A 27,094-nucleotide genomic window follows, 5' to 3' on the forward strand; every position below is an offset into this window, starting at 1 on the left:
GGAAAACTATTTATACCACGACAGGCTAAAAGTGATGGGGGGTGTAACTTCCCCAAAACATCCAGAACAAGTCTGTCTGGATAATGCAACAGAATATTGCACAACCGATAAAACTGTTTTCACACGCTTTTCCTCCAGTGTCGAGTTGTGAACTTGCTATGGCTTGTCTCGTCAAAAAACTCAATCCAGTTTGATGCATTTTCCCGGAATTAGAATATAACAAAGTTCAATATTATTGCACATTGTCTAATATTAAAGCTGAAGGTCTATTACCTCCCTTTTTATGGTTATTTTTGGTAGATAGTTCCACATAAATGAAGCATTCACACCCTCTACTTAAGTAAAAGTAGAAGTACTCACACCCTCACCTTAAGTAAAAGTAGAAGTACTCACACCCTCTACTTAAGTAAAAGTAGTAGTAGAAAAGTACACCATTTACCTCTGAACTGTAGTGGGGTAGAAGTACAGAGTAGCTCAAAATGGTAATACCTCAAGTAAAGTACAAGTACCTCAAAATTGTACTTAAGTAAATGTACTTAGTTACTTCTCACCTCTGATTACAGTCTATTTTTTTAGAACAATTAGATGTATATTTGGAGACTGTATTTTTCACATGAAGCAGGTTCATTTGTATTTTCCAAGCCAAGCTAGGTAGCAGGTGATGTAATGAGGTAAAACTCATGGAAAATAAAACACGGAAACATTACACAACTGTTTCCACGGGATGTTCTGTTCTCCCTGATCACCTTTGCCTGAGAAATCCTTTAACCCTTTACCTTATTTTAAACTGTATACAGGTCATAAACATTGTGTAACACATCTTATCTGTCGTCTCCTTGAACTGTCAGAGGCTGAAACAGAGAGAAAAATCATCTCTAATCTCACTCCTCACTCCTCAATATACCAAAAAGTATGTGTTTCTCATATTGTACTTCTTATATATATCCAAACATATATTACACAGCAGTATTCATGTGTTAGTTAGCCCACTTTTCACATAAATTCAGTCAATTAAAGTTGAAAACATGTTCAAACATCTCAAGTCTTAGTTGATTTAAAAAATACTTATTTCCATAACAAGCTTACCCTTCATATTTCCACTTGTTATAAATAAGCCTCTGTTTTAAGGAAGGAGCTGTAAACACTTTATGTAACTAATTAAATAAACCCTCCACCTTATTTTACACTTCATACTGTACAGGTCATAAACAGTGTGCAAAATATCTTATCTGTCGTCTCCTTGAACTGTCAGAGGCGGAAACAGAGAGAAAAGTCATCTCTAATCTCACTCTGAAAAGGACATTTCCAGAGCTCAATAAAGACATTACAGCATGACTGATTCCCAAAGAAGTTTAGTCATACCCACAAAGGGATACTTTCCTTTGAAATACCTGCACATTAAATGTATAACATATCTGTAATGCATCTGTAACAAAATCATTTCCCAAATTGGGATTAATAAAGTATATATCTTTGGAATTATTAAAGTTTATTACATGGTTTAGTTGAATACTCGATTCTGATTGGTCAATTCAGAACACGTGACACGTTGTTAATCCAGTAGTACAGACCGCTGTAAAGGATCTATTGACCGTTGTTAAGGACGCTCACATCTGCAGAAAGAAGTCCAGTGGATTTAACTGTATTTGACATGTAAAAATGTGTCTTTGACTGTGTACATATTTGCACACATATTTTAATATTTTATATACATTTGTTTTTATATTTGGGATTGTGGGAACCAGTATTTCGATCTCTCTGTCTGTACACACAAACTGAAAGATTGACAATAAAGTTGACTTTGACTTTGACATTCACCGGATCATAGTTTAACATATTTCACTGTTAATAAGTGTTTATTCCTATTTAACTTTTCTTGGTGTATATTCCTTGTGTAATATCTGTGCTTCTTATTAATCTGTTGCTGCCTTGTCACTTGAACTTGACACATTATTAAAGTCCATTTTATTTGATCTTAAATGTTAAAAACAGACGAGCAGTCACCAGCTTCTGTTCCCGCCTAAAAAAAACATGATATTTTTTTCACAGAGAAAAGTAGAGACAGTCTTTGTGAACCTTTCTGATTTATTTCTCCTTTGATATTTCACTTGGCAGACATTTAGAGCATCATGTAGAGAAATTATTTATAATCTACTCATCAAGATCTAAAAAAATAGACAAGAAAAAGCGTAATAAAAAACTAAAATAGAAACTTTTATCCTAAAACTGAAGGTCTATAAGTCTTTAATGCATTATAAACATAGGTATAATATGTGATAATCTGCTTAAAGCACTGTTTAATGAAAGCTTTAAGCACTCATAAATATTCAAAATAGTTTAAAACAAGATTAATAACACGTCATTTTAAAACTGACTCACACGGTCAATATTATAAAACCATTCATATTTCTTTAAAAGGTATTTTAAGGTAAGATATTTACTATATTTTCCTTTAATTCTCGTAGTTGTTATACACAATGCAGTATAATGTGATTTAAATGTAATCTAAGAAGGCATTAGGTGCTTCAAGTAAAGTTAAACATAATTAAGGTTTCTGCGTTGTTCTTGTGTGGATTCAATTATATTTTGTCCACTTTAATTAACATTACATTACATGTCACTTGTTAGACGCTTTTATCCAAAACGACTTACATACTCAATACTGTGGACAATCCCCACAGGAGCAATTTGGGGTGAAGTGTCTCAGGGACACAACGACATGCTGACTGCAGTGGGGTTTGAACCTGTGCTCCCCTGATCCAAACACCAACGCACTAGCTCACTGCGCCACACGCCTCAATTAAACCACCAAATGACTACTTAGTGTATCTGATTATCTAATTTTAATGCTTTATTAAACAACTGATGTCGATGAGTGACCAGAAATTATGAATAATTATAAAACAGGTTCTCTCAAGTTCTTATAAAATGATTTATCATGAATATTGTTATACATATTAATGAGTGCTTATAGCTGTGATAATTAAGTGGTAAAAGCTGGCATAATAATGCATTAAAGAGACATTATGAGAAGTGCACTTTCCCCGCTGTGGGACTAATAATGATTTCTGATTCTGAACAATAAAAGCAGTCGATTTAAAAAATACATGAAGTTAACATCCTATTATTAAAATGATCCTTAATCACAGTCACAGGCTTCAGGCACATTAATGCAAATAAACGTACATAAAGTGGCTGAATGCTCATGTTTATGGTATAAATGCATTGCAAACATCATAGTAAGCGGCAAAATATAATCTGAAGTATAAAAGAAAAAGACATGCCGTTCTGAGAATAAAGAAATGTGAAAAAACGGAAAAAACGGAAATGTTGACTTTAATTACATTTATTATGTCAACAGAGTTCACATAACTGTATTAGGTTAGTTTAAAACAATAATATAAAGTTTAATTAATAGAACACTTTAAAGTGCACCTATCATGCTATTTTTAGGCAATAGCATAGGTCTCAGATAATATATAAAAATATATTAAAAAACATGTCTATGAAGTGTTTTGCTCAAAATACCAAACAGATCACCCATTCTAGCCATGCCTCATATCCCTCTATTTCACTTCCTGTTTCAAAAGTGCTGATTTGGGTATAAAGCTTTAAAATAAATAAAAATTGATAACAATTTAAAAAGGAGGGGTCTGAGCTCATGCGGGACCCGGCAGCTACTGTCTAAACTAAATGCTGCCGTGATGAAACGCCATATCATGGATTATCAAGGATTACTTCTGAAACAGTATGGAGCTCAAAGGCTTTCTCTCTTGCCGGTTATACCACAAGGTGAGTTCCTTTTTATTTCCTGCTTCTTCACACACATGCTCTCCAGTACAGGTTAGCTCTGAGTGTTAGCGATGCTAATGTAAACACCGACCATATTACGTCCAAAACAGTCGGGCATTGTTTCTGATAGCAACTTTCTGATAGGGCCGTGGGTCCACATTTCAGATATTACGTCATATCGGACGCAAATCTGGATCAGCTCCGTTGTTCCCCCGTTTTTAGAGATGTGGGTACGGAGGAAAAGAGAGAGGGTTTTATTTTCTGACGCTGCGTGAGTTCCCCGACACACCGGGGACACATGTTTATGTATAAAAGACATAAAAAAATCAATTTTGCATGATAGGTCCCCTTTAACATTATTGATTTCAACTAACCTAATACAGTTATGTGAACTCTGTTGACATAATACATTTAATTAAAGTCAATATATCCGTTTTTTCCGTGTAGAAAAATGTATTAAAATGCCTTTTTCTCTGACAATCACACACTAGAGGTGCGAGTGTGTATCTATTTCCAGCTCTGATATATAATGATGTGTTTCCTCCAGCACTGACGTGGATGACCGGTGACGTAATTGTCCTTTTTTTGCGCAACGGTTACCAAGAAAAAGATGATTATAGTGATTATCATTCATTGCGTGTCCCTGTGTGTCATTTTGATGATTCCTCTGTACACCACTTCATCACAGGAGCTTTATTCTCCGTCACCCATTTGATGTTGGCCCTGGTTTTCTCGATCGCCTGCTCCAACGCCAAGGTGGCCGAGCCAAATCCAACATGGAGGTTGTCTTCTTTAAATTTCATCAGCTGGAGGAAGAAGAAGAAAACAAAGATGTTGAGAAAAACTGAATTTCTGCACTTATTTATCCTAATTTAGGATAATGGGGTCCTAACATATGGGACAAAAAACAAGTCAGTAACAAGAAACTAAAAGAAAACAAAATCACAATACAACCACTAGACTACTGCTATCACAACACAACAATTAAAGATACAAATTCAGACACATCCACAACAAGAGGCCATGAATAAATAGCAATACAAAAATAAATAAATACAAACATAGTGTTTTGTAATTCATCGAAAAAAGACAAAGCATTTTTAAACATTTAAAATAAGTTAAGAGTTGTATATTCGGTGGTAAGTTATTCCAGTCTGAAGGAGCTTTGAACTTAAATGATCTTAAACTGTTTTGGATACTGAGGGAGTTGAATTATCGTGTGAAGTTTCTCAAATTATATGTTATAGCTGCGTGAGCTTCATACCTCCTGTAACTCAAACTCTGTGGAGAACCTCCTGGTGATGCCGCTGATGAGATTAGAGAAGGAAAAAGATCCTTTTCCGTACCTAATAAGGAAAAGGAAAGAGGTAGTTAACTTTGTGATTTAATCGTGCTGATCAGCAGAAGGAAATCATTCAAATCCTGCCGTTGCCCTCCGTCTGGGACACAAGATAAACATCTGAAGGGAGGACTCTGCAAATAACTCAGGTGGAGAGAGAGAGAGAGAGAGAGAGTAGAGAGATGAGAGAGAGAGAAGAGTAGAGAGAATAGATGGCTAGAGAGAGTGCGAGAGGAAGATAGAGGAGATAGGATGTATGATAAGAACGATTCTAAGAGGGTCCGAGGCGATGATCTTCTCTCTTCCTCGAGATCTCTCTGACCGCGCATATCTCTCTATCTCTCTGACTGCTCTACGCTCATCTCTTCCTCCTCCAGCTCTACTTCTCGCTGTCACCTCTCATCTTGCTCTTCGCTGCGTATCTCTCCTCTCTCTCTCTCTTCTCTCCTCTGCTACGCTCTCGTCGCTGCTCTCTCTCTCTCTAACCTCGCTCTGCTCATCTCTGGCGGAGTTTATCCTCCGACCAATCACCCCTGAATCTTACATGTTGAAAATGTAGCTCCATCTCCCTCTGACGAAGTTCCAGGCGAGCGGCATCCCCACCACGTTTTCCTGCGATGCTCTCCGGTGGTCGAGGTGGCGTCCTGCTTGCGGATTTTCATTGGATCTAAGGTGTACTCCAGATACCTGGATCAATAAAAAAACATCAGGAGCATGAAATAAAGAGTGACACAGTTGTTAGTGTTTGGGCTAACTGTTATCCTGTCGATAGTCAATACAGCTTTTAATTAAGAATTCAGACGGCATGGTGGCTTGAATAAACTGAAACATGTATTATGTCACTAAACTGCACATAACTGTATTAGGTTAGTTGAAAGCCCCTAACCCTAATATTAAGTTCAACCTATTCAAACTGTAACCCTAACCCTAATACACTTAATTCAAGTCAATGTTTCAGATGTTTTTAATGAATGTTCACAGGGCGTAAGTCGCCCGATTGGTAACGTTTAAGTTTGCCTTTTGAATTGCCACAGAACAACCACTAATGGATGTTTCAAATGCAAAAGTAATTTCTGTGCATTTTATTGTCTTGATGACAGATTATAAAAGAACAACAGTTTTTTTTCTTGTCCTTTTTCTTGCCTCGTGCTAACCCGATGGTAAAAAACCATACGCCTTATACTTATTCGATTAACTTGAATTACACTAGAATAAAAGGAAGATTTACTATAAACCGAAAAGCAATCAAATAAATGGATAACTATTAGATAATATAAGTCCGTATATGGCTTCGTCAAATGTCTTGCTCCCGAAAAATGTATAGGAGTATACCATCATTAGGCTTTAAGCTGTATGTGATTTCCAAATACCCGCATTGAACCGATTATAATTACTCTTTATAATCTCTTTTTCAAGACTCATTTTGGGAAATAGGGGAAACGGCCCCTTTGCGGATTGCAGAATGCTTTTCTCTGACTGTTTACATTTTTAAGGCGGTCTTTTCGGGCTCGCCATCTTCTAACGTTACACTCAGTGACACCATTTTTCTTTGCTGCTCGACAGTTGTTTGATGACTTCGTTGATCACCATTATCTTAAAATTGGCATCGTAACTTCGCCTCTCTTGTTTATTAACTTGCCTACTTTTGATCCACTTTGTTGGAGTTGGTCTCTGTGTTTCTCCATCTCTATCTCTCCTGTTGTACTGTTACTTTAAGACGGTGTCTCACTTGGGGAAACACTCGTTTGGCGCCATCAGTTGTGACTGTGTAATTACATCAAATATCTAGACCCCAAATATAAGTATTTTTCAGATTTATTTACAGGAAAAGAAACCCGTCTTATATTCGGGTCAATACGGTACTGAGGAAATATATATTTAATATTTGGATTCTCCAACGTACCTGTTTAAAAGCCAGGGAGCTTTGGTGCAGGCCATGGCGGCACGAAGTCTGGAGGCTTCAGATGCTAAAGTGGCGTTCTTGAACATTTTCCAGGCAAAATCCCACTCCTCCACACCTCCGCGAGCTATAGCATGGCAGTAAACTGTGCTCTTCAAGTTGGGATGGATCCTAGTCAACATTTACAGTAGGTAAAAATAACCAGAAGATTATTCAAAAGAATGAATCTTGAACACAATGATAAGAATGCTACTGCTAACGTTTGTATAGTTGTTTACCTAGCTAACTGGGACAAATATACACAAACTATACAAACAATTTTTAACCATGCTATACGGCTTTTGGGAAGGCAATGTTTGGCTGTTAGTCTGGCTAAAATGTGCATGAATTGCCATGAAATTTGGTCCCCAGACATTAGTAATCCCCTGGCTTTTCATCTACACAAAAACAAAGGCTACATAACTACATTGCTAGCTACATGCTGCTAAAGTCCGTAGTAGAGTCGTTTCAATAGCTAGCTAGGACGAATTAAGACAAACAGCCAAATGTGTTCATATATGAGATCCTAAAATAGATGTAAGTGGTCGTTACTCACGGGTTTAATTGTGGATTTTCCATCCACTCTCCATACCATCTTTGGATTAGCTCCCTGCAGCCCTTCACCCCCATACTGCATGCCATTCCAATAGCATTGATCTCATTATACCTGAGAAGGGAAATGGTAAAAAAAACCTGCAATATAGCACGACCAAACCCAATGTTCCTGAGACAAAAAATGTAATATTGCATTGAATTAAATTGTGTCACCAACGGTAAGTCACCTGCTTCTAAAAAAATACATCTTCTGGTGCACGAATTCTTACTGGTCAGTGTGTCCTGTTGGTACTTTGGTCCAGTTAGCTGTAATCTTCTTGAAGTACTCAAACAATGGTTCGACTTGTCGCTTGAAGTATGGCTAAAATGAAGATATATGAGCAACTGTTTGAGGTCCATTTGATTTACACTTTGTCTTTTTACATTTCTACTGCTAGCTTCAGAATGAGAAGAATAGAGTGGTGCAGTGATGACCTATTTTATAACTTAGCATTGCAAGGGCATCTTTGACAAAAAGCCGATGGGATTTTTCCATTGGATTTCGGAATATTGCAGAAAATAAGATCTATGGCCAACATAGCTTTATGATACTTACACATTTTAATTAGCAGGATAATATCCACATATTAACAACACTTGAACGGGTTTTGAAGCGTAATTGCAAATATCCAAATGTAAGAAGCCAACGTTAGGCTTTAATAAAACGACATCACGGTCACATGACTTCACGTCACCACCGATAAGCTAAAGGCGGCTAACGTTAGGCTATAAAGGAACTGCAGCGCGGTCACATGACTTCACGTCACCACGGCTAAGCTAAAGGCGGCTAATGTTGGGCTATAAAGGAACTACAGCACGGTCACATGACTTCACGTCACCACCGCTAAGCTAAAGGCGGCTAATGTTGGGCTATAAAGGAACTACAGCACGGTCACATGACTTCAGGTCACCACCGCTAAGCTAAAGGCAGCTAATGTTGGGCTATAAAGGAACTACAGCACGGTCACATTAATTCACGTCACCACCGCTAAGCTAAAGGCGGCTAATGTTGGGCTATAAAGGAACTACAGCACGGTCACATGACTTCACGTCACCACCGCTAAGCTAAAGGCGGCTAATGTTGGGCTATAAAGGAACTACAGCACGGTCACATGACTTCAGGTCACCACCGCTAAGCTAAAGGCGGCTAATGTTGGGCTATAAAGGAACTACAGCACGGTCACATTAATTCACGTCACCACCGCTAAGCTAAAGGCGGCTAATGTTGGGCGTGATGACGTTTTAGTCGTCTCATTTAGACACAAACGCCGTTTTTATGTCACATAATAACTTCATATATTCACCACCACTTACTGAGGCATTTTATGTTATAGAACAAAACGTGATAATCTCTTCAGTTTATGTTAACCATTGACCTTATTTCAGGCTAAACACATTCAACAAATCATTGACTTACATAAGAGGGAACCGGGGGTGGTAAATGCTAACTCATTTCGGGTATTTAAGCAGTTTTACCTGTAAAGCTCCATAGACCTCCGTGCGGTCGAACATGAGGATGTAGTAGTTGAGGTTTCTCAGGGCCGACTCCCAGGGGATGTATTCTGTTTCATTGGACAGGTATTTGGTCGTTCTCAGGGCCAATGTTGTATCGATTATCTTGGCCCTACACAAAGGAAACATTATTTGCAGACACAGAATGTGTAAAGGATTTAATATTTTAAATACTTAGTAGTCTTTACCTTGCTAGGTTGAATGCATCATCGATGATCTGTGCTCTGTTGATGATTGATAAAGCCTGAAAAATAAACATGTTCTAATTCAACAGAAAACCAAGCCCACATGTAAACAGAACAGTCACTAGTTCTAAAAAACTTGTAAACATGCTTATACTATAGTCTTTGTGTCTGCAGTTTCAGAAATCACATTTTACAGGAACATCATTTGAGACCGTTACATCCAGAATGGAATATGCCAAAACCCTACCCTGGCACATTTTTTATTAAAAATAACCAATAAAACCTCCATTTGTGGAACAGGAAATTACTAGATACAGTCAATAAAGTTAAATTGTGTTTCATAAAGCATTTTTTCATTTCATCCAGACGTTGCCCTCTGACCATCTCTGTGCTATAGGTCCATTATCCTTCGTTGAACAATACTTTGAATATGATTTGTTTGTTTTTATGTTTGGGTTATACTGTAGTGCTACTGTATGTTAAGCCCAGCATCCATTTTCATATACAAATGCCAAAAATATTGAGTGTGTGAGTCAGTAACTGTTTTTAAAATATAAATTGTACATCCAAGTACAACTACTGCTTAGTTGACCAATCATTTAGTTCAATTGACAGAAAATGAATCACCAACTATAGGAATAATTGATTGATTGTCCCAGAAATGTTTCTTACAAAGTGGTGGAAAATGCTGTTTTCAGTCTCATATATAAGAATACTTGATGGTCTTTTATGTTGTAAATCAAATTTAACTGACAAAACAATACTTTTTTTCTACTATTTAACTGATATAGACCAATAAAGTAAACTAGAAAACTATCCGCAGATTAATCGATAACAAACATACAATATTTGTCTTTCTGTTTCGAGGTGATGTATAAGTGGTCACAAAGACAACTGTCAATGCATTGAATAAAACATTTTTGCTCACCTGATGGTTGGTGTTGAGCAAGGTGAGGAGACGATCCCAGTTTTCCGGATCATAGTTGACCCTAAAGTACCCGGAAACATTAGTGTTGGCCAGAACCCAGTCCTCTCCTGAAACTCGCATCATCTCATGGGTGTCTGGTGGAAAATATGAAAGATAGATACTCAGATGTTCAGTTCTTCCCATGACCAGTGGTTTGAGTCCAAGAATCTGGTAGGAAGTTCTTCTCAAATCTAACATAGAAGTATGTATTACAACCATATTACCTGTCTTTTGAAGGAGCCAGTACTGTTGCTGCTCTACGCTTGTCTTCATCCATTTGATCGGGACAAACCATGTGTAACTGGACGGAAACAAAGATAAAGACAGTCAGTTTTTAGTCGTGCGAAATGTCTTTTGGGATGGCAATGTTTGGCAGTTAGTCTGGCTAAAATGTGCATGAATTGTCACGATATTTGGTACAGATATGCATGTTCCCTAGAGGATTAATCCTACTGACATTGATACTCCTCTGGCTTTTCATCTAGAACTTTTTTGAGTGAAATATGGTGCAAATGATGTGTCATATCAGCATGTTAGCATACCCACTCTGGCATTTCATTTTTAGGAGTAGAGGACTGTTTTCACACTCTGCCTGGAGCAATAACTAAAAAAAGCTGTACCTTGTTATTTCCAACCAAATCAATTGGTTTATATATAATTAATTAAATGAGATTGACGTCAGTGTAGGGAAGAGTTTGGGGTCCAACACTCTTACTTTTACCCAGAAGATAGCTTTATGCCAGAAATTATATATATTTCTCAGTAAGGCAAGGCAAGGCAAGGCAAGTTTATTTATATAGCACCTTTCAACACAAGGCAATTCAAAGTGCTTTACAAAAATGGAAGACATTCAGAAAATGGCATTTAAAATCAGTAGTTTTAAAGTAATACAACGTTGACTTTTTCAAAACCTAACCGTCTAGTTTTTGGAGTTAACCTCACCAAGTTGTTTCCGGTAAAGACAAAGAAAAGGAAAACATTTATTTTGAAAAGACTGAATGCGTGTTGCTGCATATTCCCAGGAAAACAAACACAAATTTAAGGGAATTTCATTTTGTATACAAACTATTTGACAAGGAAATGAAGGAGTACAGTACCAGTTTGTGCTTAAGCCAGTAGTGGTAGACTATAATCCAAATGATGGATACTACGTGAATTAATCTCTTAAATTATACTTTGAACTAGCAGGATAAAGGTTGAATGGTGTTGGGAAAATACTGATTGTAATCTTCCAATATGAGAGTAACATGATAACAAAGGTATCCCAACTGTAGCTGAAAAAGTCGGAATTTTTTTAAAAAGTCCGATTTTTGAGATTTTGAGAAAAAGCCAACATTTTGAGAAAAAACTCAGTATTTTGTTCATGACGGGATGTATGATTACCTACAAGAACCGGTATTCCTCCATCTTGTGACTGTGTAACTCCCTCTCTTGTATACCAGCATGTGAAGGACACTGTTCAGGAACTAGTTCTAGTACCAAATGCTCTGTATGTGATGACTACTTCCATTCTTGAGAGGATCATAAATACATGGATCCTGATATTGAAGCTCAAGCCGGTGAGCAGTGATATATTTCTAACAAATGGATTCCTACTTGAACTGAGAGGGTCTCTCCACCACAGAGTCAGGATCCACCAGGAAGTGCTTCTGGGTAACACTTCCTGTCCGAGTGTCGATGGTGACGACAGGGAAGCCCATCTGAAGAGTCCAGCGGTTCATAATGTCGTGGACGGTGTGAGGAATAACGATACTGGGTGTGTTTTCAACTGCCTGACAATAAACAGAGAATCACAGGAACTGGGATGAGGGCTTGCCTTTTTCAGAAAAGTTAGAAAGATAATCACGGATTTGAACTTGATTCAAGATTTCAAAGGTTTTATTGTCACATAAGCTACAGTGTAGGAATAGCAATTCTTCTGACCTGAGCTCCTCCAACAATGCAACATATATCATAAAATAAGAAAATAAAAATAGTGCAAAAAGTCTATACATGTAAATAGAATATGATATGTACAAGAACATAATTTAAAATTAAATATTGTATATTAAGACGAAATTAAATACGGTTTATTGCGGTGATAACTATTTATATAAATAGGTAAACACAAACCATTCTGAAAAACATGAATAATGTCTCTTGACAACCGTAGCATTGTCAACAATGAGCTACAAACTTATTTCGATGAAAACAAGCAGATACGTGCCGTCAGGAGCGTTTCAAGACACTCTGGGTTAGAAGACACCTGCCCAAACCGTCTGTGGGTTTCCCCTTCCCAAGTAGCATGGGGACCCTTTTTCTGGAGATGTCATTGCAGTGTGTTTTACATAGCCATTTATTTCCATGTGGTCATTGCTGTGGACCGATGTGATTAACCCCCCCCCTACTGGTCTGGGGTCCCAAGCAGTTGCCTGCCTTGCCTGTTGGACGACTTTTATCTGCAGCCGAGTGAACAGGGACCGTCTACAAAGTGCGAGGCAGAAAAGTTCTACCAAATGAGGTTTTGTTTGGTACCTCCTATTTCCAAGTATATCAAAAACTTGGGTACATATACTTTGTTAATTTCCACCACTGCACATGTGTGACTATACCGTTTTTTTTAAACACACTGACCTGCTGCAGATGGTCCCACAGGTCTGTGTACACCGTGTTGCTGAAGGCAAACGTGTTCAGGTAAGACTGAGAAGAGAAAACAGTTATTATGAGCAGGTCAAGCATCAACAGTGCTATAATTAAGATGCTAAAGCTGCATTAGACCAGTGGTTCCCAACCTTTTGTGAGTTTTGCGGTGATTGCAACCCCCCTCCCTTCACATGCAAACACATTGTTCATTCATAAACTGTCTGCAATAATTTAGGGCAGCAAGATTTTGAGAAAATTACTTTTTGACAGATATTGCAATTGGGATATTATATATGGCTCACATTTTTTAAAGAAATTATCACTTTTGCATCATTACTGTTATTATCATTGAAAAATATAGGAGTTTTCCGTACCAAACAAATACTTTTTCCTAAAATTGCACGTCAATTTGGATGTTGCACCATCCCGTTTTGCAATTTGGCTAAATTTCTATTAATTGTGCAGATCTACAATTCTTGCAAGTGGTTTAATGCCTTTTTTCGAATAAACATTTGGCATATAAAGCAGTTACTGTGGGCCTTATCGTTCAGCACATATTACTTGTAGAGGCAATATAATGTATAAGCTACTCCCCATTCTAAAATATGTTTTACTTTTTATTATTAGATTTGTCTCCACAACCATCTGGTGTGGAAATAATTTTTCGGGAACCACTTTATTAGATCACATGTTTTAAAATCATTGTGCTATTAGTCAGAGTCTACAGCATAGAGGAAGTCACGAATCATTTAAAGATACATCAGACTCACACACACACACACTTCTGTCAGATTAACAGTAAGGATGTGGTTTGATTCATCATACCCTCAAACTCTGTCAATTTTCCACACACAGACATAAACACACACACACATGTCTGTCAGAGTAACAGTAACTAAGGATGTGGTTTGATTCATCATACCCTCAAACTCTGTCAAACTCCCCACACGTGACTGTGTAAATAGATGTAGGTCCCCACAAGTATAGTAATGCTAGGCCACACACACCCACCCACCCACACACACACACACACACATACACACACACACACACACACACACACACACCTGTCAGAATAACAGTAAGGATGTGGTTTGATTTATCATACCCACAAACTCTTTCAATATGACACACACTTACACATAGAGACATAAACACACACATACATAAACACACACAGACATAAACACACACAGAGACATAAACACACACACACTTCTGTCAGAGTAACAGTAACTAAGGATGTTGTTGGATTCATCATACCCACAAACTCTGTCAATATTACACAAACACACACACGTCACACACACACACACTTCTGTCAGATTAACAGTAACTAAGGATGCTATTTGATTTATCATACCCACAAACTATTTCAATATGAAACCCACTCACACACAGACATAAACACATGCTCACACAAAGCACACACACAAACACTCCCAGTGGAAGTAGTTCATGAATAAGCAGTCTTATTACAGTTTACACTCACACTGAGTCCTTTGGCGAACACCGGCTCAGTGAGAAACTCTGAGAGCATCCTGAGCACCGCGGCTCCCTGAGAGACACAACAAATAACCAGTGAAGAAGTGGCTGGTTTAAATTCTTATAACAACCAGAGGTGGGAAGTAGTGGAGTACAAATACTTTGTTGTTGTACTTAAGTACATTTTTCTGGTACTCCACTACTTATTTTTCTGACGACTTTTTACTTTGACTTCTTACATTTTGAACACAAATACCTGAACTTTCTACTTCTTACATGTTGAACACAAATACCTGTACTTTCTACTTCTTACATGTTGAACACAAATACCTGTACTTTCTACTTCTTACATGTTGAACACAAATACCTGTACTTTCTACTTCTTACATTTTGAACACAAATACCTGAACTTTCTACTTCTTACATTTTGAACACAAATACCTGTACTTTCTACTTCTTACATTTTGAACACAAATACCTGAACTTTCTACTTCTTACATTTTGAACACAAATACCTGAACTTTCTACTTCTTACATGTTGAACACAAATACCTGTACTTTCTACTTCTTACATGTTGAACACAAATACCTGAACTTTCTACTTCTTACATTTTGAACACAAATACCTGAACTTTCTACTTCTTACATTTTGAACACAAATACCTGAACTTTCTACTTCTTACATTTTGAACACAAATACCTGTACTTTCTACTTCTTACATTTTGAACACAAATACCTGAACTTTCTACTTCTTACATTATTAACACAAATACCTGTACTTTCTACTTCTTACATGTTGCACACAAATACCTATACTTTCTACTTCTTACATTTCCCAAACAGGCTGGTTCCTTTAGTTTGAATGTGTGTTTGGTGGCGTGATCATTATTATTTAGAGTCATTGCGTGCCTATTGATTTGAACACGATCCGTGTATCCATCATTTCCTGGTCTTCTCTAAAGAAGAGGGACCAATGAAAACGTTGTCATGTTGCCGTTGTTCAGCATGGAAACATTCATTAGCTAACAATGACATTATTGTTCTGTTAATATAAAGGGAGGTCAGGTACTCTTTAAAACAGCTGCTAGTTATGGGTACTTTTTACTTAGGTACATTTCAAAGCCCTCTTTACTTTGACTTGAGTAAAGAAGTTTAGTCAGTACTTCTACTTTTACCAGAGTATGTTTAAACACGAGTATCTGTACTTCTACTTGAGTAAAGGATGTGTGTACTGTTTACATGGAGTCAGAGGAGCAGACCTTGCTGTAGGAGATGGTGTTGAACATCTCGCTGATCTGAGCCGGGGTGTTGACCTCCTCTTCTCTGCGGGACAGAGGGTGAGAGGAGGCGAGAGCGTCCACAGCGAACACTTTTTGGACATCAGACAGGACGATGTGATCTTTCTGTAGACAGAGAGAGACAGAGAAACTTTATAGATGCTATGAGACTTTTACAGATAGAGATGAGTAAGGGGGCTATTAGTTAGTCTTTGAAATGAACCGTGCGTATAAAAAACATTATTTTAAAAAAGAGAGAAGGTGGTAGATTTAGCTGTTAGCAATTTCCATCTGCAGTCCCTGGGAAGGTACACACATAATCAACATACAGTATACATAAAAAAGCATAGATAGTCTCTATTAAACATCCACAAATAAGGGCCAGATTAAAGCATGAATCAACATATAACTACACATTTATCAGTATTACATTCCAAGTTCATTCATTTGACGCTTTTAACCAACCATAGAGTTACAACTCATTATTTCTGACATAATAATAATAATACATTTCATTTGTATAGCACACTTTAAAAACAACGTCATCTCAAGGTGCTTCACAATGCTATGAGGAGAAGATAGAAGTTATCTAAGGAGCATATTGAATAAAATATTGTAATCTAAAAAAGGTTAAGAGCATAAAAGGTTAGAATAAAGAAATACAAATAAAGGACAGTCAGTAAAAACATGTCTGTGAGCTGTTTATCATCTTGTCTGTCTTTAATAGTAAATTCTCTCTGTGTTTGAAGGTGTTAAATGTTCTCACAATGTTCCAGGTGGGCTCTGCGTAGTCCGCCCCGAGGTATTCAACGAACGACGCAAAGCCCTCGTTCAGCCACAGGTCGTTCCACCACTGCAGAGTCACCAGGTTCCCAAACCACTGAAGAGAAGACGGGAAAAACATAAATCAGTTAAGTTTGAGCAGCGCAGGGAGGACCCAAGAGCACACAGACGACGGTTTGAACTGAAAACAACCTTTATTCAAGGCAAGGCAATTTATTTATACAGCACCTTCAAGTGGCAATTCAAAGTGCTTTGGAAAAATGAAAGACATTAACCTGTGAAGCCCCGAGCCTGTTTTTCAGGCCTCAGGCTCGAACATGACATTCCCAGAACAAATGACTATAACTTCACTTCTAAAAGGGGTAAATTAATAATCTTTTTTCTCAAAGTAATGATAAACTTGTGAGTTGGATGTAGGAAAGTCAGAATCAATATAGATGTTTTTATTTTAAAGTAAATTCAGATTGAACATAGTAAAAAACTGTAAATTATAGTGTCCGTCCAAAAATAAACCATTACTTATAGTTAAAACCACCCTTGAATTATGGGATCGGAGACTAAACACTTTAGGAATCCAAACTATAACAAGTAATAAGTACCCTGTATCAAGATTGATGCAAAACAGGTGACATTTGACCTTTTTAGAGAGGTTTAGAAAAAGAAACCCACTTCTGGGGTCATTTGGGTGGATTTTCCATATCTCTGGATCCCATTGGTCGATTTTGATGATTGAAACGTTCCACCTACACGTTACCCATTGAGGAGTGAGAGTGATGCGCACGCAGTTTGCCCAATCCGAAAGCTACGTTACGCTCTGAAAACTATTTATTGCCATAAATATGATGATGGATTATCAGTGATCATTTCAAAGTGACACAGAGACATTGGATTAACCTTCAGCAGCGTTTATATGCGTTGAACACAACCTTTGATCAGAAAACAGCAACGGTTCATATCGTCAGTTAGCTGAGTTTCTTCCCGTTAAGTGGGTATGACACATTCATAGGTTGTTAAATGTTAAGAAGCCCTGAGACACAGTTTCGTGAATATTGTTGTGTTTGCTCCCGCCGGGCTTAACAGGTTTTAAGAGCATTAAGAAACATATTATAATTAAGCAATAGCTCATGACAGGCCGTGGTATATGCTCATTATATCACAGCTAAGGGGCATGGTTCGGCCCGACGCGAAGCGGAGGGTCGACAACCCCCTTAGCTGTGATATAATGAGCATATACCACGGCCTGAAGTGAGCTATTGCTTTTATAAAACGGTTACCAAGTGTGGCAATATGAAAGAAAAATACACACTCTAATTTAAATAGTTTTTATTAGTAAATAATGATGTTCAAAATAAAATAGTCCCTCTGTTGCCTTCTGCACGAAACATAGTGCGAGGTGGTTGCTATGCAACAACACTAACAACAGCTAGCGAACATATTAGACAGAGAGCGTTGATCCATTATTTGGCTATTTATTTACATTAATGTGTATGTTGCCGTTTATTGTGCACCCACTGAAAAACTGTCCAGCATCAGTAGCATGGCTTACGTGGTTACTTGTATAGGCTGAGGTTGTTCTAGGCTGTTGCTTGGCGTGGCGAGAATATTGCTCCACTTTCTCCGGTCCCCGAGATTCGGCTTCCAGTAGCTCTGGAGAGAGCTTTCGCACCTGTGGCCACTAACGGTCATCATTTCTCTGCTTTGTTTCAAGACCCGCATCAGAAAGCTTTTGAATGGTGATACTTTTCCAGTTGGTCTATACCTGCTCTTCACGTAGCTCTGCATGTCGTCGTTTAGGTGCTTTTTGTTCTGGAGATAGGCACTCCTCAATCCACTCCTCCATAGTAAGACCCCCCCCCCCCCCCCCCCCGGAGGTCGAAGTTAATCTTAAATGTTTTTGCGGACCTTTTTGATTACAGATTTGAAAACATCGTTGCTTGCTTTAAAAGTAGCACAATTCATTATGTCAAACCTTGGAAAGTATCTAAATATCCCTGCCCTAATGCCAAAGGAACTGCACACTGAATATGTTTTTGCCGTTTGATGTCTATGTCTGGACCGCTGCGTAAAAAGGAGGGTTTCTGCTCCGTTACTTCTCCGCTGCTTTCTTGTTCCAGTTTGAAAAGCCCAACTGTATACTGTTTATCTCAGACGCGGAGGGATACTGAGTTGTTGTGAAAAGTAACTTACAATTCTACCCGTGGTATACGCTCAGTATACCACGGCTAAGAACCAATCAGATTGCTTGATTTTACTTGTCCGTTTTATAAAATGGCATTTAAAAACACTAATTTAAAAGCAAAGATAATAAAACATGAATAACAAAGGCACATGAATTATTAAAGTGACAGTGCAGTGTGAGATACACACATCTGAAATGTTTAGCTCTGACTCTCAATCATTGCTCACTTTTTAGCAGAAATAGTTTTCTTTGACCTCACTTTCTTTCTACTTTCTTTTTTAACTTATCCTTTAGTTATTTCAAGTGTGTCATGCTAAACGAACGCCCCTTTGGAAATGTTTTATCTGCAACCCAATATTCAGAAAATTCAACGGATCCTGGCCGTATCTGTGCAGCATATCAAATGTATTTTCTCCCAGACATTCATGTGGCTTGCTGGTTTTGGACCCCGTCCCCATCTGTAATCTGCCTTTTGCATTTTGAAACACACATATCTTTTTCCAAAAAGCATGACCCAAGTTACTCAAAAGAAATAGCTTCATTTTGGGACTTATCAGCCAACGATTGAGCGATCTCGTTTCTAAATACTATTACTATTAATACAATTATGACAATAAAACCTTTGAATCTTTGAACAAATAAATAGCTTTGGAGGTGAGAAGTACTTTTACATGAACTGTCCAGAGGAAATTCCCAAACTCATATTTCCACATCCCTTCTGATGACAGGCGTTCAACACATTTCTGTGTGCACTGAATGAATGTTTCCCCAGGCGAGGGTCTATCATCGAGTGCTTTGGCTCATCGTGTGTTTACACAAGCTGTATTTACTTTACACCAAATTAATGTCCTACGATTACGATTTTTTCTCATGATTATAAAAACTGAAACACATAATATAAGATAAGAATAAGATAAGAAGTACTTTACTGATGCCAATTTAGGAAATGTTTGCGTTGCAGCAGCATCAAAAGACAAGGCGTTGTTCAGTACAAATTCAAAGACTAGAAATAAACATTCCAAAATGTTAACATCTCAATTAAATAGAAATCTGAGGAATGGAATATTAGATTGGATATAAATGTAAAATGTACAGTGTGATTTTAAAGATCTCCTATCATGCTATTTTAACCATAAGGACCCAACGTGACACGGGTGTCACATGACCTTTAAATGTTCTGGAAAGTTCCTTATTCAGCTTTAGCCTTTATTTTATCTCATGAAGTCCCTATGTGACACACCGTGAACAGTCTGGTGGGTCATGGTCCAGGACATTTTGTGTTCCCATGACAACATGTCCAAGATGTCCATGTGCCAGACTAACACATGTGACCGAACTAGCTACGTTTCAAAAGCTTTTTTTTTGTTGCTAAAGGTCAAATTCAAGCCATTTAAGAATGAAAATGCTTACATAACATGTCCTTTATTACACTTAACATGTTGTGGAAACATTTATTGATCAAATTGATATGAAACAAATGAGACAAACATCTGACTGATGTCACATCGGGACTTTAACCCTAAACTTTCACAGTAAACCCGGAGTCACATATATGCACAATTAGAAATATTATTAGGATCTGCTCAGTTAATTTAGCTGATTCAATTATATTGAGTTGATATGTTCTTATTCTTCAATTCAAAGAATGTTCAAACTAATTTAAACCAAAAAATCATCCTCATTAATTAAGTTAAAAATAAGAGTTATTTTACCTTTAAAGCCCAATGTGACATATATGTCACATTTCAGATATTTGACACTAGGGGGGGTTACTTGTCAGAAATGTGTTCTAGGTGGTCTCTTTAGTCTAAATTATGTTCCCCTTAATTGTCCCAAAAGTAGAAATGGGTCTGGGTTCTTATGGGTTAAGGCATATATTATAGGTCTCAGATATATAAAAATATATAAAAACATGTCTATGATGTGTTTTGCTCAAAATACAAACAGATCATGCATTTGAGACATCCCTCATATCCCTCTATTCCAGCCCTGTTAAGGCCCGGACACACCAATCTGACAACAAAGAACTGACACAGACGGACTCCGACTGTTGCGTCGCCTCGCGTCTCTGCGTTTTGGCCATGTGTCGCACTGGAACACACCGCAAAGACTTCAGCCGACGGCCAAGATGCACGTACGAACTGCGCATGTGTGAGTGGCAATAACTCTCCTTACCAGCAGGCGGCGGTAGTGTGTATTCGTCATTCAAAAGAGGCAACAACCGGAAGACAGACTGCGTGATACACCGAGAGAAGAAGAGCAGACTGCGTGATATAAACAAATAGTCTGCCAAAAAGGCGTCGGCCCGGCTGAAAAGACCCGACGGTGCGGGACACACCAATCTGAGTAGGGCGTATCGACGCTCATCGTCGGCCTGACGCCCACCGACGCCGATAATCGGCCTGGTGTGTCCGTGCCTTTAGAGAAACGCTGATTTTGGGTCCTTAGCTTGAAAAAAAAAAAGAGGAGGGGGAGCTAATGCCTGCTCAGAATTATACTGCAGATACAGTTAAATGCTGGCGTGATTAAAGGCCAAATCTGGATCAGCTCCGTTGTTCCCCTGTTTTTAGAGATGTGGGTACGGAGGAGAAGAGAGAGGGTTTTGTTTTCTGACACTTTGTGAGTCTCCTGACACACCGGGGACACATATTTATGTATAAAAGACATCAAAAAGTGCATTTTGCATGAAAGAAGACCTTAAAGTCCAGTTGTCTAAGAGAACACGATGACAGGGATGTTATTTTCTTACCATGTGAGCGAGTTCATGTGCGATGACGGTGGTGACTCTCTCTTTGTTTCCAGTGGAGGACATTAAGGGGTCGAACAGCAGGGCCGTCTCTCTGTAGGTCACCAGACCCCAGTTCTCCATCGCCCCGGCGTTAAAGTCAGGGAGAGCGATCTGATCTGGGGAGGACATCAGAAAATACATCAGAAAAAATATCAAAAAATACACCAAATGTCTTGAATGGGCCATCAAAGCCCTGATGTTCATTGTTCTTTCTGTATGTGGTGGTTTTCCCAACTTTTTGCATATTTTTGTCTCTTTTTTTGCTTGTTTTCTTGTCTATATAGTTGTTTTGATTTTCTTTATGGTTTGTATGAGTTTAATGTGTATAAGAACTGTCTCACACAACCATTAGCATGTTTATGGACCCATGGTCTTATTAGGCGCTTTCACTGAAACCTACCAATCAGAGTAGGGGCGGGTCTTCACAGAATACGTTTGGGGAACAAAATCAAGCTTTTTAAAAGGCGAGTGGATTTTGGCAGGCAGTGAGTGCGGACCAACGATTGAACGATAAAAAGAACGGCTCTCACCAAGTACGACTCAGTTCCCCTCGTTCGTACCAAAGAGCCGTTCAAAACAATCGGCTCGTTCGCGACCGACAAATCCCTACTTCACGGCGTATACTTCCACCCGAAGTCCCCGGCCGGAAGTCCCCGGAGTTGGGGCCTGGCTTCAGTCCCCAACTCCTTCCGAGTAAATCACCAGAACGCCGACACCTCCTCATCACTCCACCGCTCCCATGTTTTATTTTGTGTTGCCATAAGTTAGTCTCTCTCCCTTGGTGCGCTGGGCTAATGCTAATGCTAATAATGCTAATGCGAGCAAATAAAATGGCGGCTTAAAAAAGTTTACGGGGCGTGGTTTGCAATTCGTCCAGCCAATCAGAAATTGGAACCTTTTTCTCCCCAGGAAAGTCCCTAACTTGGAGTGAAAAGGTTAGCAAAAACTAGGTTCTAGTTCCAGATCTTTTTGGTGTGAACGCAAAATCCCAGGAACTATTCCTATTCGGAACTATTCCTGGGAAAAGTACTCCGGTGTGAAAGCGGCTAATGATTCACTATTTTGTGTTCCTTGTAATGTTGTTGCTATCTAAAAAACACTAAAATATGATAATTTCTGGAAGTTATTCACTCCAACAATTGTTAAAACGTCCACCAGCAATGCAAGAAAGGTTTATGTCTTTCCATTTGAATTGAAATACATAATGCTTGGCTAAGGGAGATGAGAAAGGTCCTTAATATTTCTTTCTTCACAGGAAAATGTTTGCATTAACATGTTGACATACCTGACTTTGAGAGTGGGTACGATGTGTTGTAGTATTGTTCATAGAAATGAAGGATCGGCCCTGTGACGTTCAGAGCGTAATCTCCCTGTTTGTCTTCTATCGCTTTCCTGCGAGCCCAAATTCGGATCTGCAAAAAAAAGAAAAATAAGATAAGATGGAACTTTATTTATCCCCTTGGGGAAATTCAGGCGTTTATAGCAACAATAGGGTCAGAGTGAAAAACAGGATTTACCCAAGGTACAAATAAAGACAAAGTGATGAAGTAACTGTTGAAACAAGATATCACAGTAAAACATTGAGCATTTGTATGAACATGTTAAATATATTTAAACAGATTCAGGTCCTACTAGCTAGCTTACAGCAGATCTGCAGTAACATCAGAAGGAGTCATGTGATCACATTGTTCAAATAAGACCATAAAACATTTTAGGTGAGTTTCCAACAACAGAGACAGTTGTCCAGCTTTATAATCCTGAACGTCAACAAACGCTCCAGTCCCAGCTGTGTGCGTCAATTTTTATTGTCCCCTGGTGTCCCAGCTGTGTGCGTCACTTTTTATTGTCCCCTGGTGTCCCAGCTGTGTGCGTCACTTTTTATTGTCCCCTGATGTCCCAGCTGTGTGCGTCACTCTTTAGTGTCCCCTGGTCTCCCAGCTGTGTGCGTCACTCTTTAGTGTCCCCTGGTCTCCCAGCTGTGTGCATCACTCTTTAGTGTCCCCTGGTCTCCAAGCTGTGTGCGTCACTCTTTAGTGTCCCCTGGTCTCCCAGCTGTGTGCGTCACTCTTTAGTGTCCCCTGGTCTCCCAGCTGTGTGCGTCACTCTTTAGTGTCCCCTGGTCTCCCAGCTGTGTGCGTCACTTGTTAGTGTCCCCTGGTCTCCCAGCTGTCTGCGTCACTCTTTAGTGTCCCCTGGTCTCCCAGCTGTGTGCGTCACTCTTTAGTGTACCCCAGCTGTGTGCGTCACTCTTTAGTGTCCCCTGGTCTCCCAGCTGTGTGCGTCACTCTTTAGTGTCTCCTGGTCTCCCAGCTGTCTGCGTCACTCTTTAGTGTCCCCTGGTCTCCCAGCTGTGTGCGTCACTCTTTAGTGTCCCCTGGTCTCCCAGCTGTGTGCGTCACTCTTTAGTGTCCCCTGGTCTCCCAGCTGTGTGCGTCACTCTTTAGTGTCCCCTGGTCTCCCAGCTGTGTGCGTCACTCTTTAGTGTCCCCTGGTCTCCGTTGTGTTTTGAGCTTCTTGCAGCGTTTCGTTTATGCAGCGCTTTAAGTAAACGCTGCTCATGTTTCCTCAAGTAGCTGAAGATGTTTCTTCATGAGTTCTGGCACATTTGTGTATTTATATTTGCATCGCTTTTGAAACTGCAGCAGGTTGTAACGAGTTTGCACCTGTCGGCCACCGTAAAAAGCTCTCAGATAAACGTAGTGGAGTCAAAGTATAAAGTGGCATAAAATGGAAAGTACACATAAAGCAACTGGAACGTGAGTGAATGTACTTCCTTACTGAGCACACTTTTCTATATATCTCACCTGCAGGTTGCTGTCTTTACCGATGCTAACGAAGTCACAGACGATGAAGGCCAGCAGGTATGTGGACATCTTCGCCGTGGGCTCGAACGTCGTCACTTTGACGGGAACGCCGTCGATGATGGAGTCTGCAGAGTCTGTTCAGAGAGAGAAATCATCTAGTTAGGTTATGTTGCTGATGTTTGCTCACTTTCAAACATGTCAGATATCTGTACATGTTATACTATCCTATGTACAAGTAACGTCCTGTAGTGTAAGCATATATAACTGCTAAAAACTGCAGTATTTTTGACTATATATCTAACTTGTAACATTTGTTTTATTAAAATTAAAAAAGTTACTTGTACTGTATAAGTTACTTCTTCTTCTTATTTTTAAATAGCATTTCAAATATCCACCATATAACCACCAAAAGTGGCCAAAAGAGCTCATATAAAGGTTGAACTACAGCAAAGCTGCCCTGGGAGAAATGTAGTATAGTTAAGCAAATATACATAGAAAGAAAAAGGTCAGACTAAAATACTGAAATTGATCAAATCGTCATATGTAAATGTTATGACATTGACGATATTTAACGACTTAATTAACTATGCAAATGTGTTTTTAGTTGAACTACAAGGAAGCTACAGCCAAGTGTAGTAGACTTGCTGTACATGTAGTTCACCTCCCAACACTGCGTTCCTATTCTGATCAGATTTTACTCTTTGTTTTATTCCTGAGGAACCAACCGGTCTCGATGCCGTTGGACAGAGCCACGGTTTCTCTCTCGTGAACGATGGTGACGTTGAAGGAAGCTTTCATGGCCGGCTCGTCGAAGCAAGGGAAGGTTTTCCTGGCATACGTAGCCTGCATCTGTGAGGTAGCAACAACTCTGCAAAATGTTCAAATTAAACATTAACAATTCAATTCAAGGTTTTATTGTCATATGCACATCAGTGTAGAAATGGCAATGACATTCTTCTGACCAGAACTCCTCCAACAATGCAACATATACAATAAAATACAACAACAAATAGTGCAAGAAGTCTTTATACATGTAAATAGAATATGATATGTACAAGAACAGAATATGAAATTAAATAGCGTACATTAAGACAACATTAAATACGGTTTACTGCGGTGATTTCGATAAATAAATAATCAACCAAGAGGAACACGGTGTGACAATTAAAGGGGACATTTCCTAAAAAACTCACTTCGTCCGTGAACAAACATGTGGGGTTTAGTACATTTTTGGTAAAACCTTGGATTCAAACATATTCTAGTGATGTCCTTAATATGTTTTTGATCAGCTCATGACCCTGGCTAACTCCTGGCTAGTTAAAAAGTGTGCGTCATTGGTAAAGCTGAGCAGTTAGTGACCTCAGATGACCTCTAATAATTATTAACTGTAAGCGAAAGTAATTTTAACAGGTAAAAAACCACTCCAACAAGAATGGGCAAATTAGCTTTAAATGTGTCATGTTTATTACTGTTGTTACGTTTTAAAGAGGACATATAATGCCCATTTTCAGGTGTATATCAGTATGTGTCTCTATTTTAAAGAGTCCTCTCGAGCTGATGGTGGTGCGAAACTCCCTCTGGAGGGAACACAAGGATTTTAGCCTTTGCAGACCATTTACATGCACTAAAACCCATATGACACACTACAGGAAAGGGAAAACTCGATTTTTTCTGGGAGAGGGCCTTTAAGATACAGGCGCTAAAACAGTGCGTTTCAGACCGAGGGTGAATACAGGTTCAATTAGACTGCCGACATGATCAACTTTTTCTTTTTTGACAATAAAAGCATCTAAACATGTTCTTATAGAAACCTAAAATAGAGGTTTAAAACCCAAAAAAGAGTATTTCATGTCCCTTTCAAATCGTACTTTTAAACTATGATCATGCACCGTTAAGCTTCATCTTTACTCACTTCTTCACTCCGTCATCAGTGTATTCGCTCCTGTAGAAACCCTCCAGGTCGTCTGCCAGCTCGCCCTGAAACTCAGTGTGCAGAACATACATCGCTCCAACACTTAATCTGCGACTCAACTGAAGAACCAAATACTCCGTCTTCACAACGAGCCACGACTTCAGAATCGATGGAGAAGATGCTTCACCCACGGCGCTCAACTTGGCGAGGAACCCATCGAAGTTGGTGAGGTTCAGCTTGTTGGAGTGGATGATGATCAGGTCTGTTTCCTTCACACATTTGAACACCACTGTCGATTCTCCAGTGAAGATATAGAGTCCGTTAGCGTCGGGTTTCAACCGAGGAAACAAGGTGACGTTATAGGAAACAGGAGAAAGGGATTCTGGGAGTCTGTATTTGTCCCACGGCTCTTTTGGGGTGAAAAGTGTAGTAATGGGAACACTGGTGCTGCCTGTTGCTCCATCCTCACTGTTTCCTCCTCGCTTCTTGGCCTTTTCTTTATCTAAGGCGGCGGATAAAGCTATAATTATAACCAGAGCAATGGCCGCCAGCACCAGAAGCCCCAGGCCCACATTTTTACTGACGTGGATGACTTTCGCCATGTTTAAGGCACCTGGCTGCTATATCTTCAGAACGGTTACAGGATGTGTATTTTGTAAATTGTCTAATTTTGTCCTTAGTATGTTTTGTTATGCTTCTTACTTAACATGAAGCTGTGTTTGGCTCTTTTCTCGCTGTAACTAATGTAAATGTCCCCTCTGAGGGACGAATAAAGGTTTTCTGATTCTGATTCTGAGGCTGGAGGAGATTAACTCTCAGGGTTTTCAGTCGGTGTTCGTGCAGCAGGTCTTCTCCCTCCTCAGTTAATAGTTCAGCTATTTACGTGGCAAATAAGACATTTTCAAAACACCTGAG

General features: G+C 39.0%; 1 protein-coding gene across 1 annotated transcript in view; it reads right to left on the reverse strand.

The window, feature by feature from the left end:
- Positions 1–4,211: 4,211 nt before the first annotated feature.
- Positions 4,212–27,094, reverse strand: part of LOC117496993 (aminopeptidase N-like) — a 35,656-nt gene continuing 12,773 nt past the window's right edge. Inside the window, 21 exon segments of the mRNA XM_034148875.1 lie at positions 4,212–4,598; positions 5,057–5,138; positions 5,676–5,755; positions 5,758–5,818; positions 7,035–7,202; positions 7,627–7,737; positions 7,895–7,986; positions 9,141–9,288; positions 9,365–9,420; positions 10,290–10,423; positions 10,553–10,629; positions 11,925–12,100; positions 12,942–13,007; positions 14,443–14,508; positions 15,696–15,839; positions 16,480–16,593; positions 21,425–21,579; positions 22,749–22,875; positions 24,268–24,401; positions 24,993–25,135; positions 26,180–27,089. Coding sequence (XP_034004766.1) covers positions 4,443–4,598; positions 5,057–5,138; positions 5,676–5,755; positions 5,758–5,818; positions 7,035–7,202; positions 7,627–7,737; positions 7,895–7,986; positions 9,141–9,288; positions 9,365–9,420; positions 10,290–10,423; positions 10,553–10,629; positions 11,925–12,100; positions 12,942–13,007; positions 14,443–14,508; positions 15,696–15,839; positions 16,480–16,593; positions 21,425–21,579; positions 22,749–22,875; positions 24,268–24,401; positions 24,993–25,135; positions 26,180–26,781 — 2,892 coding nt within the window. The 5' untranslated portion in view covers positions 26,782–27,089 and the 3' untranslated portion in view covers positions 4,212–4,442.

The sequence above is a fragment of the Trematomus bernacchii genome, unplaced genomic scaffold (genome assembly GCF_902827165.1).
Source record: "Trematomus bernacchii unplaced genomic scaffold, fTreBer1.1, whole genome shotgun sequence".
Lineage (NCBI taxonomy): Eukaryota > Metazoa > Chordata > Actinopteri > Perciformes > Nototheniidae > Trematomus > Trematomus bernacchii.